General features: G+C 41.3%; 1 protein-coding gene across 6 annotated transcripts in view; it reads left to right on the top strand.

Moving 5' to 3' along the window:
* Nucleotides 1-440: 440 nt before the first annotated feature.
* Nucleotides 441-16,446, top strand: part of mlphb (melanophilin b) — a 33,806-nt gene continuing 17,800 nt past the window's right edge. For 3 of the 6 annotated variants that reach the window (XM_064310478.1, XM_064310476.1, XM_064310473.1), the window contains exons 1-4: nucleotides 450-608; nucleotides 2,521-2,663; nucleotides 13,667-13,888; nucleotides 14,872-15,008. In XM_064310478.1, the coding sequence (XP_064166548.1) occupies nucleotides 2,536-2,663; nucleotides 13,667-13,888; nucleotides 14,872-15,008 (487 nt within the window). In that variant the 5' untranslated portion in view covers nucleotides 450-608; nucleotides 2,521-2,535. Of the gene's footprint in view, nucleotides 609-2,520; nucleotides 2,664-13,666; nucleotides 13,889-14,871; nucleotides 15,009-16,446 lie in introns of all 6 variants that reach the window. The other 3 variants (XM_064310477.1, XM_064310475.1, XM_064310474.1) reach the window with 3 other exon arrangements.

Below are 16,446 nucleotides of genomic sequence, written 5' to 3'. Positions count from 1 at the left end.
ACCTTGCTGCCACGTAGTGAAAAACTCAAGCAAGCAATCACCTTCAATAACAGGTTGTCATATACTGCATTCTGATGTTGTCTTATGGGGACTGTCTTAATGCGTCCCTTCTGATGCGAGGTTAATGGTAGTGTTCACACGCTGACTTTAACCTGTCTTTGAGCAGGCTTTACGCTTTTAGCCTCTTATTACAGTGAACAAATCACAAAGTATATGAGTCGTTATTCTCATATCTACAACAGATAAAATGAAGAGAAGACAAGGGTGAAATAAATGAATGGTTGTCCATAAATCCATACTTGTCGTCTCTCTATTTATGCTATTTAAGCTAATATTAAGCAAATTTCATTATTAAAAGAAGGTCAGACAGGAATGCTAAAACTAGTCAAGTTGTTACTTTCTAAAAATGTTTCCCGTTGTTGGAATTTATGGTTTAATAACAATCGACCTTTTGAGAAGGGGCAGAGAGGCGGAGATAGGACCTTTCTCCACTCCCGTGTTAACACTGAGCATGTGATGAACTAACGCGTACTTGACTGTGCAATTTTGTCATCATATCTCCCAAGGGATTACAATTTACAAGCAGCGAAGACACAACTCAGGTAAAGGTAAATCCATTGCTTTTATTGCATTAGCAGGGTTTGTCAAAATCTTCCTCCTCTCACAATGTTGCTTGTAAGGTGGTTTTCTTTGAGGTGGTTTACTTTCTGCCCTGTATAAGTGAGACTAGACGAATAAGGATCACCTCTTGATTATGTATTCATACGTATTTAAAGATGAATATTCTGTTTGTTCAATTCAAAATGATAATTTGAATTCGTTTTGCCTGTGAACTTTTAATTAGTACTGTTGCTTGAATTACATGTTATTTGAATTGTACTTTATCGGGTGTTTTAATGGGTCTTATTTTCCTTTTGATAAGTGACTGAGCGCGACAAGTTACTTTTGAATGTCCTCCACCCCCCTTAACCTAAGGAGTGAGTGAAATAAATATAGCAGTTTAACTTTTGAATCCAAATTATCGTTACATTTATAGATGCAATAAACATTTGGTTTCTTATGTTTATAGGACAACTGCAGGTGGGGTAAAGTTTTCACGTTTTCTACCTTGTCAGAGATGGCATGCTCAAACACTACACACCCTACACAAACATTCCCACTTGGAGTTGATTCATTTGCCGTTCACGGGCATCGATGTAATACAGGCCCTACCCTGATCCAATAATGTTGCTGTCATGCAGGTGGGTTTAATATAGGCCAATGTGCCATATTTAACACATCCAGGTGAAATAAATATCACATGATTTGTACTCCGTAAACTCGGATCTGATGTTCCTGGACAACTTTGGCATTTTGGTGCTTGTCTCAGACAACAGTTCTATCATGTAAGCAAAATTTAGATTTCTTTGAAGTGAACTCAAGAATCGTTGTAATAGCTTATTCGGCTATTTCAAGTCTTTACACTTTATCGCAAAACTCTGACACGACTAGCCTACAGTTGTGATGCTGTTATTGTTATTTGTACAAGTCACTGTGGACGATTGCACAACAGGCTAGCTGATAATGAAAGTACTAATTGTATTATTGTTTATTGAATTTAATTAGACTACTTGGCGGAAAACCAAGTATTCCATCTAATATCCCGCAACGCCTGACCAGTTTCAGTAGTTGTCAGAGATGTCTGATGTATCCGATCTGAAACTCGAGAAAATTGGATGAGACTGTTCCTAGAATCGCTCAGCAAACTTCTCTGGCGTTAGTGGGGAAAATTAAAAACAGAAACGCTTTTCAAGGGTACCTGGCTTTCTTCCCGAGCCGTGTCAGAGACGTGAGGTCCCAGGGCACCTCCGGCACTGTAGTATATTGCAAGGGAATTACAGTAGGTACGTGTGATCACGTCACGTTTCTGACCGAGTGAATGTTTTCATTTTTCGTAGCCTTTCACATGCCAGCTTCTTCCAGATAAATAATTATTGATGAATTATTAATTATTCACAATTAATCATTATTGTTCATTAATTTCCCCACCATATCTGTGATTTATGCGCAAGCGGAAAGTCCTTTATACGGTGTGACAGTTATATAATATTGCGTGTAGAACGCTTAGTTTTGTCGAATCATCTCCTTGAAAATTATTTTATTAAGGCGAGTCATCTCCTTGGATTGTGTAACTATAGCCTACCACATGCTTATAGGCTTCTATGTGTTCCATTTAGGTTTTAAGCTTTAAATGAAAAGGATAGCGAAGGCCTGTATTTATTTTTTATTTTGACTTTTACTTGGACTTATAAATGCATGTATTGGTCGAACAAACAGTAGTTCTATTTAATAACAAGCACAGTTTGGCGTTTTTACAATCACCAAAATAAACTTGCAAAATTGACTTTCTAATGAATAAAAACTGAGTTACTTTTATTGTCAAAGTTAAGGACAAATTCTTAAAGAATACAGACTGAAGTGATCCTTCACTGGTGTTTTCTGGTTTGACTTTTTGTCTTGTTTGGGCTCCTTTGGTCTCAGAGCAGTAGAGTCAGCATGATGCCGGGTACCACTGCGGGCAAGAAGCTGGACCTGTCCAGGCTTACGGACGAGGAGGCCAAGCACGTGTGGGAGGTCATCCAGAGGGACTTCGACCTGAGGAAGAAAGAGGAGGACAGACTGGGGTGAGCCTTTTTTAGAGACTCTGCTCAACAGACTCTGAGTGGAACCAGTTTCCTCTGAGTATTCACTGAAGGTAATCTGGTTGGATATGTTTTCACTCAAGCAAATTGCTGTTTTCCTCTCGTGAATGATGGTCGCTGCTTGGAATGTCCTGCTATTTCCCGAGTGTCAGCAAGAAGGCTTGTTTTGTATACGAAAAGTGCATAGCATCAGCTGAAGTCTTAATTAATTGATCACTGTGAATCATTGGACATTTCCAAAGTTCCCGAAGCCTGTTACAATTACATTGGTTCTGTTCAATCAGGGTGGGAAAGGAGCCTTTATCAGTTTCTGGATTTCAGATGAACTTCTACTGTTAATTATTTAACTAGCCCAATCATTTTTGTGATTTGGCTTTTATTCTATAGTCCCAGATAAGTTTGTGAGTGGCAGCTGAAGACTGTTCTTAATGTATGTCTCTATATGATTTTTTTTACTGTGCACCTAATCGACAAGTGAACTCACCAACTCACACACTCAATGACTCACTAGCACACTCATTAACTGACTCACACTCACTCACTCACTCAGTGACTCACTCGTTCCCACATTAACTCACTCACACTTAGTGACATACTCTGCCATTCACTCACACAAAGGTGGACTGTTTGTCTCAGATTTAGCCTTGATTCATGATTCATGATATTTTCCCATATTACTATTAAAAGCAGCAATGATCCAGTAGTGATCCAGCCAAGCCACAGGAGATTCAGATATGCTAATCTTGGTTTTGTGTATTCATGCAAGGCAACATGTCATATTCCCAAGGTGTTATTCGATATTTTAAAATCAATTTAAGAATAAAACTATATTTTTGTTCTTAAAATGTAGGTGTTTGTACTTAAGCCTTTACTCTCATTACAGAGGACTGCAGCATACTGTGAGTTTTCCCATTTGTAGTTAAAACTAAGCTGTTCCTCCTGGGATGGTGTGGAGTGTGTCCTCCCAGCGTCTAAACAGTGCTTGCTCTTGTTTGAAAGGCGCATGATTTGTTCCAAGCTTACTTTAGCAGTTGGAGACAGGCCACAAACATTATTGTGAAGCCGAACCACGATATATAGCTTATAACTGGTCTTTCTGGGGGTCTTTTCCACTACTGTGTCATTGGCTGGATCCAAGCTTGATTTGAGCACTGCTCTCCCACAAGTGGCTTCATGCAGGGTTTGGCGTGTGTGTGTGTGTGTGTGTGAACGCATGCTTGCTTGAGTGCGTGCATGTGTTCACTTTGCTGTTCTATAGCAATGTTATACAGAATGTGCAGTCCAGAAAATGATCGTGCACAAAACTAATCAGCGTGACAGAGCAAAGGGGAAGCAGAACTGTGGTACTTTCAGGTAGAGTGAAATTAGCCCTGTCCATTTTAATAATGTTGCTGTGTACGGAGTGAGGTAGAGTCATCATTGTGTTAAAGATTTTTACTAATGGATAACAGTGATGGAGTAAAGCCAATGAATATATAAGAACAAAAGTAAGGAGTGTATGTGTACATTGCTCTGTGTGTGTGTGTATGTGTGTGCGTGTGTGTATATGTGTGTGTGTAAAAGAGAGACAGAATGAGCAGTACCTCCTACAATAGACATAGACAGGTTGGCAGTGCCTTTAAAGAATATTGTGTTTCCCTGTAGGGTTTTGAAATGTATTTTCAACATGCAGAAGTTTTCTGTGCTAAAGTTTAAACTGCGAACAGGGAACAGTAACATGCCTTCCACGGGTGGCTGTGAAATTTGCATTCTTTTATACTCAACGGTGTCTTGCACACAACCCCCAACCCCCCTCTGGCGCCCTCTGACTCCTTTCAGTGTTATTGCCCAGCTTGGTTTGATTTATACTGCATTTATTCCCCATTTACACCCTACAGGGGCAGACCCACAGATCCTCCCAAAGTACTTCCAGGGTTCTGGGACATGCAGTGTGTCAGTTGTGACACGTAAAGTAGGAAACCTAGGCTTGGGAGGCATGTAAAATGGGCTGGTCCAGCAGGATTGGGAGAAGTTGTGTGTACAGTGAGATAACACTTTGCCTCGCCTACAGCAGGAATCTGTGGTTACGGTTCTGCGTTAACAATGAGATAAATTTTATCAGGAACTTTGATAATGGATCCGGGGGGCGGGGGGTTAAAGCAAAAGCAGAAATTTTGTGCACAGCCCCTCCCTTCTACCCACCCCTTTCCATCCAAAAATATACATATAAAACATAGAAATACAGCAAAATATGTTTTATCTTCTCAACGCCATAGAGGAGATGACCTCGATGTTGTATTTGCGCATGCCAGAACATGGAGGTGCAACAGAAACGATTTGTTGCGCGCCTCCGCATTCTTTCTTGGTTACGATTTGTCTGAGACGCTCAGAAGCAGCTGGTGGCCTGACGCAGGGTGCTGGACACCATTCCCAGACTACCACAGGGCTCACCAGAACCTGTGGTTTGACCTTGCTGAATCAAAAAGTGAAGTCCGTTGCTGAATCAAAAAGTGAGGCTTCCTCTAGTCTGGCCCAGGGGCTGTTTGCAGGCTTCGGGGGTAAAATGCATTGGCAGGCTTCTGGGTGGATTTCAGCCCTCTAGGGACTTTTGGGATTTTTTCTGTCTTTTCAACAGAGTTTCTTGTATTTTATTTCAGGCTTTGATTAGCATTAGCCACTGCAACAACTTGGTCCCCCTCCCCACCTTTTTTACATTCCTGGCTGCCTTCTATGTTTCCCTGAGTGTTAATTCTCTCTTTTAAGCCATTGGATAAAGTACATTGCACTCTGTTTTTTATTTTCATATATATATTTTTTTTCCTTTTTTATAACATTCATTTTGGGGAAAAATTGGGTTCATATGTGGAAGGTTCTGATTCCATATCTCTTTGATCTGTGCATATCATGGATACTCCATTAAGTATTCACAGACTTTTAGTCTTTTATTTCTGTGGAGCTATTGATCCAGAGATGCGTAGTGTTCTGTCTTAAAAGAAAAGCAAAGAGTGTAAACAAACAGGCTTTCAAAAGCCATTAAAACAAAAAAAAGTTTGATGTCTTTTCAGCATATGTAGGGTTCTCTGTGTATACTTCATTTATCATGTCAGCTTGTGCTCAAAGAGAGTATTTGTCTTAGATATATTTCAAATGCCCTCTAGGTAGGCTTGTGTAGCTGTACTCTGGGCTGTTAATAGGTCATGCCGTGTGTGTGTGTGTGTGTGTGTGGGTGTGTTTGTGGCTATGTAATGGATGTATGAATGCCATGCATTGTCAGCTGAGGATGATGATCACTGCACAATCACAAGGTTGGTGTCCACCGTTGTGTTTTGGAAAATAAGAAGCCACGAGGAGGCTTCTCCGTCTGGCACAAAGAGGCCCCTGTCGCAGCCCTTCCTGATTTCCACTAGAGAGTTTGCCATTTTCTCACACCAGGAATGTTAGCCTTCTCTGCATGTGCCCAGGGCTTTCTGTCTTACAGGATATCCATTATGATAAACTAGAAATAGCGACAGAGCCATGGGACCAGCTTTAATCGTGAATGCAGTATGGAGCTGTTGAAAATTAGGCAGGACCAATGGCAGGTGGCGGGTGTGTTGTGGTTGCTTTCACTATCGGAAACCTTTCATGGAAGAGGAGGGTGGGGGTGCTGGGGGTAGCTATCAGAACTGATCTCGGAACAGGGTAGGTTAAGATGCAAATTCATTACAAAATAACCAGGCATCTGGCTACCCTACCTGCAGGACTGCAGGCCACAGTCGGCTCTGGTCTGGATTAAATTCCAGACTCTGGTGCAGAAGTGTGGCCCTCTAGGTACACTTATTCAAATCTAATCTCAATGAACTTTTCAATAAGATCCTTTCTGCTGGGTCAATATCAGTGGCTCAGTAATCTATGTTAGAATTCTTTGTTATCCTTGGTTTACTTTAAGTTGTTGACTGTTTATTCCTTTTACCAATGTGTTTGGTTGGTCACTGTTTCATTGTACAGAATGTGGCTGTTCCCTTTTAACCCCACGGACTTTACGTACTTCAGTTAAGCATGCAGGTCAGTTTGTATGGGTGGTAACTTTACAAATACAGTCCATAACTACCCTGGGGGTTTGCAGGTGAATTGTTTAAGAGCAGGTAGTGTGCGTCTGTCTCCTCACCCTCACACATCCCTCCTACTGTCACTTTAACCAGGACTCAACTACTCTGACCACGGCCAAGTTTCCTCCTAGTTTTTATCTTTAAAAAATATTAATGTGGGACTGCTTTCTTCAAAACATTAAAGATATTTTTAATTATACACACAGGACAAAAGTATTTCTGGGTATATTTGGCCTTTTTTGGGTAAAAGGTATTGTAAAATGGCAGCAATTACCTTTGCTATACACTTGAATAGATTGATTTAGTATTAAAAAAATTAATCGAAGCGGCAGTTAATTTCAGCTACATTATTGTACAAAGTGTGCCAGGCTCTCGGCTGACTGTCACACACTCCAGTTTACAATACAAGGCACCTGTTTGGATTCAAGGTCTCAGTTTTCATGAATCAGATTCAGCTTTAATAGAAACGGACATGTAGTGATATTGCCCCTTGAACAGTCATTGTCCCTTGTCTTGGAGTGTCACAGAAAAAGATTGATTCAAACTGTGGTACAGGAAGTATGTGATGCACATCACTTGAGTTGTGTGCGTCAGAAAGGAAGGATGTGTTTGATAGTGAGATGAGAGTTCAGTCCTCTGCATCACATGGCTGTAGCTGCCACACATGCTGAACAAGAGCTTTGTTTCGATGTGGATGATTCTTTAGTTTATGTGTAGTTTAAGACCAATCAATGTGTATCAAAGCCTGTAATGCATCTAATCATCTCCGTACACTTCTAATGCAATTCTTCCTCCTCACATTGGTCAATTTTGCGTTCAGCCAATCCGCATTTAGTGACTGTTTTTTTTGCCATATTGCTAGTCTTTCAAGCCAGAAAGGCTGAAAGTATATTACTTCTGTTAGGTTTTCAAGCCTAGCCTTTTATGTTTGATGCCTGTAGCTTGACCAAACATGAAATCTGTATTTGTCCATTTTTATTCTCTTTGTCACACCTAACATGGCCACCAAGAACAGTTATTTTGATTAATATTTCACTTTTCACTCGTTCATTTTCAGCTGTTGCATATTTCTCCTACATGGACTGCTTTTCTGTATCACATTTTTGGAGATGCAGTGTAAATACATTTCTTTTTTCAATCAAAACCTTCTGTTTTGTCTGGTCAGAAATTTAATTTGATATGTTTGCATATTAGAAATGTGTTTACACAATTCAGCTGGCATAAAAAAATTGTTTGTTGTTCAAACTTGTTCTTCAGTCAAAAGAGAATAACTTAAAAACAAAGGAAAGTCATGTGCTCATGTTTTTTTGTATTGAAATATAGAAATAGCAGAACACAGCATTTTTCATGAACAGAAAACACAGGGTACAGTTATTCCTGTTTGTGCTTGTGCACTGGCATCAAGCAGTTTCTTGGAATGAAACTGAAAATGTAAAAAAAAATTTTTTTAAACTTGTGGTTTATTGTGAGATCCATAAATTTTCCAGATGTTAATGTTTATTTTCATATACTGTTTTTCCAGTTCTTTCAGTGTAGAGCCGAAAGAGGTTCATTCTGTCAAAAAGAAGAATTTGGAAAATATATATTAGATTTTTCTTTTTAAAACCAGATTAAAACCAGACCGAATTATGCCTGGCCGGAGATGTATCTGGCAACCGACGCTTGTAAGGCTTGAAGAAGGCACTTAATACATTTCATGGGTTTAGTTCTCTTCGGCTTGCATTTCCATCAGAGTCAAGCATAGGACAAACTGTCTGTTCTGTTAATGGAAGGTCCAGCATACACCCTTTTATGGGTAAAGACAGCTACACTCTCACACAGCAGTCCACACACTGCTAAGTGAATACACAGAAACATTGCCAGAAGCAAATGCAAGCATAAGCAACAAGAGTGTGTAATTTCATTTTAAGAGATTTCACCTGTGAGATTTTCTTGATACATTTGTGGAGTCACAACGCAAATTATACTGACTGTGCATAAGCATTCTTACATCAGTGTGAAGATTGTTATACCTTCTGGGAACAAGACTGAAAAGTTGAGATATATGTGCTTTATAAAGAAAACAATCCATGATTTAGAAATCTTTTGGGCATAGCAGTCAAATGTTTTCGGTTATGTTTGAAATTAAATTTTTGCCTGCCGGGTTCCTCTTCTTCTGATAAGCTAATAAATAATATGATATGACAACACATACTACTTTATGCTGTTAAGAGAAAACATTTTTATTCCCCCATCCAGGTTGACAAAGTTTTATTTGAAACTAGCAAATTTAGCTTTTAACAACATTCTCTATGGAACCGTTGGTGGGTGTTAACAATGAGCAGCAAAGCTTTACTGTCACAAAAGGGGTATACAGTTTTAATGATGATGGTCATCGCTAAACATTACATTACATTACATTCATTTGGCAGATGCTTTTATCCGAAGCAACGTATGACCAGTGCATACCGAAGGTCATTCGAACAACTACAAATCATAGGTCCGATGAGGTAAAATACTCATTATGTAACAGGTATTCATAGCCATGAACACATTAAGTCCAATTCACAAAGTATGCATAGGCTAGGTCAGAGAGTAATGTTAAGTCAAACTAGGAGGCATGACAAGCCACAACATCAAAATAACGATGTAAGTGCTGGATGGAGGTACATGTAAGTGGTACAGGAGGTACATGTGTAATATGGAAGTGCTACAGGAACAAAGCAGAAGGATACAAGTGATGAGAGTGATCTTGGATTGGGAGTGCCCTGCAGAATGGTGATAGTTATTCCAGGTATAGTCTGAAGAGATGTGTGGTCTAAACAAGTGGTGATCTGTTAAATGAATCTAAATTGAAACATACATTTAAGCTCTTAGTGTTGTAATGGCTGATAAAATGAACTTCTTAATCTGTTTTACGTGCTCTGTACCAGTTTGGTTGTACTGTTGCATGTACTGGCTAATATATTTTTTTAATTTGAAAAAAATAATTTTATTGTTTGGCCCCTGGCAAATAAGCTAAGAATCACATAATAATTAGATCTTGTGATCTTGTGGTTTTAGACAGGAGCCTTACCACTTTGTACCCTTGTGCCAGGGCACCCTGAAAACTCCCAACATCGCTGTCTTATTCTACAATTTTTTAAAAATTAATTTCATTTTAATCCATTTAATTTGAATGTGGTTGGTAAGCTCTACTATCATTGACGCCATACAATATATGGCTTGAATACATATAGGTGTCTGCAGTAGAATCATGTCTGCAGAGCTCTTCCACGAGGACTGCGTGCGAGCACAGAAAATGTGTAATGAAGCGTTTAGGAAAAAAAGCCAGGAAGCGCAGTCACACAGGAAGGAGAGCAGCTGACGCCAACCGTTCCGGATATTTTCACTATTCAAATAGGGAAAGGACAGGATATAAGATGCTTTGGGAGTTTTGTTGTTTTAAGGAATCAGGTCTTTAGATGTTCTCATATTCCCATTATAGCATTATGCAGGCTTGACTTTGTAGGTTTTATTTGTGTTGGTATGTGCTGCACTGCAGGAGTTATGCAATGTTCTTGATGTATATATATATATATGTATAGAATAATATGATGTGCAGTTGCCTCAGGTCCAGCAAGAGATCTGCCAATAGCAGGCAGCTGCATCCAGATGTTCTCCATCGCTCCCTTCCCTGTAGTGGGCTGTGATGAACCAAGTAAACTTCCCCCCAAACTCAGCACTTTGTTGTTCATTGTGATTAGTCAATGTGCTTGATCTCTGTACTTATGTTCCCTGGTGGATCGTTTTATGAAATACTTTTGCAGCATTATAAAGCATTTCTGTTTTCTTTTTAAATATAATTCAGGTGTTGTCACGTGACAACATTAAAGGATAGTTTGGTTGCCGTCGAGTCTAAAATGCAGTTTGCCCTGATGCAATCGGAGCAATTTGTTGCACAGGAAGGACTGTTTGCCCGGCTGAGGGTCTTTGTTTTGGCTGAATAAAACATGGGAAGAGGGCCAAAAGCTGACTCTGGCAAGCTCTCGGTCCCTGCCAAAAAACTATGTACAATGCTGACTGGTGCAGGCTTCCCCTCTCGTCTAATTTGCTGGGATCCCTTCTCAAATCTTTGCCGTCTGAGGACTTAATGTCAAAAGAATGCAGTGATGTGGTTTCAAGAAAAACCACTACTTTGAAGGATTAATGGATAATCTTCCAGAACCTGCTGGTTTGGAGGGAGCAACATGTACTGGATGACTATGCTGTCTGAATGCATCACAAAGATGATTTGGTGTTAGGTTAAAAGCACTGTTACTTCTGTTTCTTATTCATTGTGCATGGGAGTGTGGGCTTGCCACTGGAAGATTCTAAACAGATTTATCCTTAAAAACAAGCAAAGTGTTTTCTTCCTTTAAGGCTATCTAACGGAAATTTCTTAGTCTTTTCTTTCTTTTGGCCTCATCGACGAAAGCCGTAAAAACATTTTTTTTATTCAGTTTTGAGTTTTAATGCTCTTGAATTCACTGACATGAAAAAAGTTTAAAGAGCTCACAAGCATATTAAATTTCAGCTTTGGTCTAAACAACCAAATGCAGCATTGCAGCATTGCAAGTGTGCTTAAAAACAGAATAAAGCCTTTAGCCCTGTAAGTCACGCAGAACTCTGGTGCTGTTAACTACTCCTTTCCTGTTTTCCTGGATTGGGTTTCTAATGGCAAGCCAAAACTTTCAGTTGGTTTCACTGAAGTAGGAACAGTTTGGCAGGTTTGGACATTTGTAAGTGATTGCAAGCTGCAGATAAGGATAACTCCTTTCCCCTGATGGTCCCATTTCGCGAACCACAAGTTGGGTGGTGGGGGGTGCGGGGTAAGGGGGATGGGTTGAGGGGATGGCAGAGCTGACCTAATGAAGTGGCTTCAGACTCAGATTTTAATAACCACCCCGACTATGCTGGCTTGATGTACACCAAGTCCTCGTCTGGCGTGTGTGTGGGGGAGAGAGAACATTCCTCCTCTGCCAGTTTTTTCTTTCATTCAAAGCAGGCATTAAAAAACTGGGTCAATAATTTGATCACAAGCTCATTCCTCTGGCCTGCAGGTCTGTCTTTAACCTGTTTGGTATTCTGTGAATAATACTGAGGTTTGCTTGGAAACTTAACTGTGATTTAGCCAAGAGAAACAGACCTCTTTCATTGTTTTGTCAAGCGTTATAATAGAGACATCAGCCTCTTCTATTCATTACATATGCAAAGTTTGACCTAGCGATGATAATTTGGAAACTGCAGACTAATGCTGTGAATTGAGACAGAATTATAAGATTATCCTGGAAGGGCCATTGAAAACAAACTGTGAAAGGAAAGCAGTTTAATGGATTATGGAGCTATTCCATTGTTCTGTGGGTAGCAGCCTTGTCAGTTCACCTTTAAACACATTGGCGAGCATAGGCAGAGTTTCTCAAGACCTGCAAACTCTGAATAGTCTGGATGTGGGGAATGTTGTGGATGACACAGTAGAAAATAAATTATGAGCTCCACCCTTCAAAAGAATGAGACAACAGGGATCGACACCAACAGTTGCCTGTGGTTGATAAAGAAGAGTATTCAGGCTGGTGGGTCGTTACTCTGTGGTTGGCCAATCATGCAAGTGTTTTTTTTTTTATTGTTTCAGTTTTCAGACTGTGGCCTATCTCTCTTAAATTAAAATATGGTTGTATGGTTATGAGATGTCATTTCAAGATTACACCCATCGGCACAGCCAAATGCAAGTGAGGCTGCATGCTTCTCTGCACGATCTGTGCAACTACAACTTTAAGTGTGTTTGCAAGACATAGAACTTCAAGCTCTACTCTATCCGCACATTTTGTCACATTTTGACAGATCAACCAGCTCTACAGAGCTTGTTGTGATTAGGCTAGCAAACTTTTAGCTTGACTTTGCTCCAGAATTTGCCTCCTGCTTCTTCCTGGCTGTCCTAATGCAGGCCAGATGTCTGGCAAGAGTGTTAAAGTGCAAACTGGCACAAGTGCTACCTGTGCATCAGGTAATATGAAGTCCCTGAAAATAGGCCTAAGTGAAAATTTCTGTTTATAGGATGGTATCATGAAAAAGTTATCTTTCCTCTGATCAAAAAGAGGTGTAACATGCTAATATTTAATGACAAAAGTATGCTTAAATCTGAATAATTATACTTCTAGAACTAAACAAGAAAATAATAGCATCACCAAAATTAGACCATCAATCATCTGTTTCACCTTTTCTCTTTAGCTGGCTAGTGACCAGTGTACTTGAGGAAAACACTTGGTATTAATAGAGGCTTTTATTTATATAGACTAGAAGTCTCCAGTTATTTGTGCAGCTGCAGGCTGTCTGACATAGCAAACATCGGTGCTGAAGGTTACTGATGAGCAGCGGTGGGAGCCTGGGCTCTAAATCTGGTGTGCACTTGGCAGGTGTGGTTATTTTCTTCTCTTTTGATGAACAGAACACATAAACCTCTTTTTTCCTGCATATCCTGCCTCAAGTCAGTCACCTTCTGTTGATGTCAAAACACTGCCTCTTCCACGCTTGATATATTTTTTGTTTCAGTCATTTTATGTACTATGAAAAGTTTCTGTTGCGTTGTGAATTTTCTTATACGATAAGAAAATAAATCCTATTCTCCTATTTGAATATTGCATTACATTTATTTAGACGGCTTTCTTATATAGATGGACTTGTGAGAGGACATGTGTGCATTCACCTACTTTATTCAATCAACGGCGAAAAAGGACAGGGATTGTAGACACTCCCAGACTGGAGGCAGTACATGTGTTGAACCATAAGACAAAACTTCCTTGCCCATTGATTCAGTCCCATGAAACCAGTGTGAGGTCATTGTGAGTTGTCAGCTGTAGTCCTTTACAGTTCACTCCCTGTCTCCTCTCTCTCTCTCTCTCTCTCTCTCTCTCTCTGATGCAGGGAGCTGAAGACCAAGGTTGAGAAGGAGGACGCCAAGCGCGAGCTGCTAGGGACAGAGACCAACCTGGCCGACTCCCACTGCATCCGCTGCCTGCACCCCTTCAAGTTCCTGGTCAACAGCAAGCGCCAGTGTTTGGACTGCCGTCTGTATGCCTGCAAGGCCTGCTGCCGCTACAACAAGAAGGAGCGTGGCTGGGTTTGCGACTCCTGTCGCATGGCCAGGTGATCACATCACATCGCCAGACAATGTAACGTAGCAAGAGGAAGAGGTCAATGCTGTTGATGGGGGGGGGAGGGGGGGAGGGGATGGGGGGGGGGCATGGTTTAGAAACAAATGGCTAGGTTCTCAGAGACAGGGTTACGAGATCTGTTCCATGAAGTCGCTGGGTGATTTCCAAAAATTTCCTAAAGTTTGTAGCTTGAATCCTTCTCCCTCTGGGCCTTTGTTGTTACGGAGACCTTAGTTCCCCTCTCCTTACAGCTGGGTCATGCTGCGATCCCCAACAATGGACCCCGTTCTCCAGGGGAACCCCTTCCAGCTGACCCCAGCTGTCCAGCCCTCCTCCCCTCCCCACAAGACACTGTGCTCTACGCTGTTTTCCGGATAGGGACGGTGGAGCAGACTATTAATCAGCCTAGAACTAACAGCATACAGTGTGCTCCTAGATAGCATGGGGAGCCATCATCGCATTGCTGCAAAGTTGGGTCAAATCTGCTTTGTCATGAGGGAGTCTGGTGAGAGGTATACTTCCTGTTTTCCTCCATTCCCGGAATGGTTTTCTGATGTGCTGAGAATTAAAAACAAGGCTTTTATTCAGAAGTGAATCAGCGACACAGCTCTGGTATTGTGTCTTTCTGGATGCTGGGGAGAAATTCTCTCACTGTAGCGGAATGGACCGTGTCTCAGTGTGTGGCCTGAGGTTAGGCCAGACTGTGTGGCGCAGTCCGTAGAACGGCCGACTCAACCCATATTCCAAACCCCCCGCCCCAGCCTTCCACAAGGGTGACATTCTGCTTCCAGAGGTTATACACACAGAAGGATGAATTTTGTTTCACAATTATGAACAGAATTATCTCTTCTTTTTTCTTGGGTGCAGTGGTCACAGGTTGCATGCACCATAGGAACAATATCAATATTATATTAATCATAATTTCTGGTCTCCATTCACTCTCATCTGTGAACGTTTATTGTTGTGTGTGGGCAGGATGCTGAAAATCGGAACCTTGGAATGGTACCACGAAAATGTGCGTGTCCGGTTCAAGCGCTTCGGAAGCGCCAAGGTGATGCGGTCCCTGTACAAGAGGCTGAACGGGATGCATGGCTCCCAGCCAGATCTGAGAGGTACGTACAGCGCACACAAACACAGCTTCTCCGAAGCCCGGGGTCACACAGCGATAAATCACCAATGTTCTCAGTAGTGCCCTCCGCTCATGGGACAGGGCCTAAATGTGAACCCCTGAACCCCTGAGAGTTATAGTATGTATTCCTCTGTGGTTTATTCTGGAAAGCACTAGTCCCAGATAACACCACACTATGAGGTAGCTATAGTATCCTGTGTTACCACAACATGCTATTTACACCATCATTTTAACCAATACAAAGTCTGCTATGGTGGGCAAAAAGCTTTACCATTGGTTTATATGAATCAGAGATCAGCCATGTGTGGTTTTGGCATTCACAAAGTCCCTCTGTCCTATTGCCTTCATTCATAGTGTAGTAACAGATTTTCATGATGTTTCTAGTACTATACATGAACAGTCTTTGGAAATATGTGTTACACATCTGGTTGGGCTCATGTTCAGCCTGCTCCAGCACCTCACATCTTGAATTTTTATTTAAATTTAGTCTCTCTCAGGAGGTGCTTTCCTGCAGCTGCAGTGGAAGATTTCCTTCTTCCTTATCAAAAAGAGGGATGTGATCTTTTTCCATTTTTTTGCCCATTCATGCGAGATTGGGCACTTGTAGCTAGGCCTGAGGGTTTCTCTTTGTTTGTCTTTGTTTGTGAGTGACGTATGGGGGTACATACAGTATGAACAGCCGTATGTATGAAGCCATTCTGTTTGATGCGTGTGCTCAAGGGTCGCGTCGGGAGACCAGGGAGCCCCTCAAGGGTGTAAAACGGAGCCCTGGCGAGGCCTGCAGAACTCCTTGTGATCACAGCCGTCACATGCTCAACTGAGCGCCTGGAATTGGTCACCCCTCCCGCCCCCTCTGGCCATGCTTCTCCAAAAACAATGCTGTGTGTGCATGTGCTTTTGTGTGTGTGTGCTGGCAGTTCTAAAACAAGAAGAGAGAGAAAAAGAAAGTGAGAGAAAGAAAGAGAAAGAGTTCTTTTGGTCTTTGGCTGTTAAAAATTGAGACATGAGACTCAGGCAAGCCAAAGGCGGGCGCTGTTTTCTCTGGGGTGGGGAGTGGGGCCTTATTACAAAAGAAGACTTGTCTTGCAGTGCGACCCACAGTATGACTCATAACTTGGAAAGTTGGTGATTGGTCTTTCTCTATTCTATTGAACGGAAGTGGAATTTTCTTTGAATTATGTTTTTGCTGTCAAAATGTCTTGTAGCTCACCTGGTCAGTGAGATCGACCCAAATAAGTGCAGGCCTCCTGAGTTGCCACCTTTACCTTCTCCTGTCAGGAGCCAATGTTCCTGAACTATTGTGAGGATACTGTGCTGTGGGAGGCACATGCATGCATCCTTTCAGATGAGATGTTCCTGACGCAGTGACGTCGTTTGGCTTGAATTCCATTAACTGCAAAGCTTAGTGGTTTCTGACAAGG

Source organism: Anguilla rostrata, chromosome 15 (genome assembly GCF_018555375.3).
Source record: "Anguilla rostrata isolate EN2019 chromosome 15, ASM1855537v3, whole genome shotgun sequence".
NCBI classification, from domain to species: domain Eukaryota; kingdom Metazoa; phylum Chordata; class Actinopteri; order Anguilliformes; family Anguillidae; genus Anguilla; species Anguilla rostrata.
The sequence above is the reverse complement of the archived record's forward strand: the minus strand, read 5'-3'. Positions and strand labels throughout refer to the sequence as shown.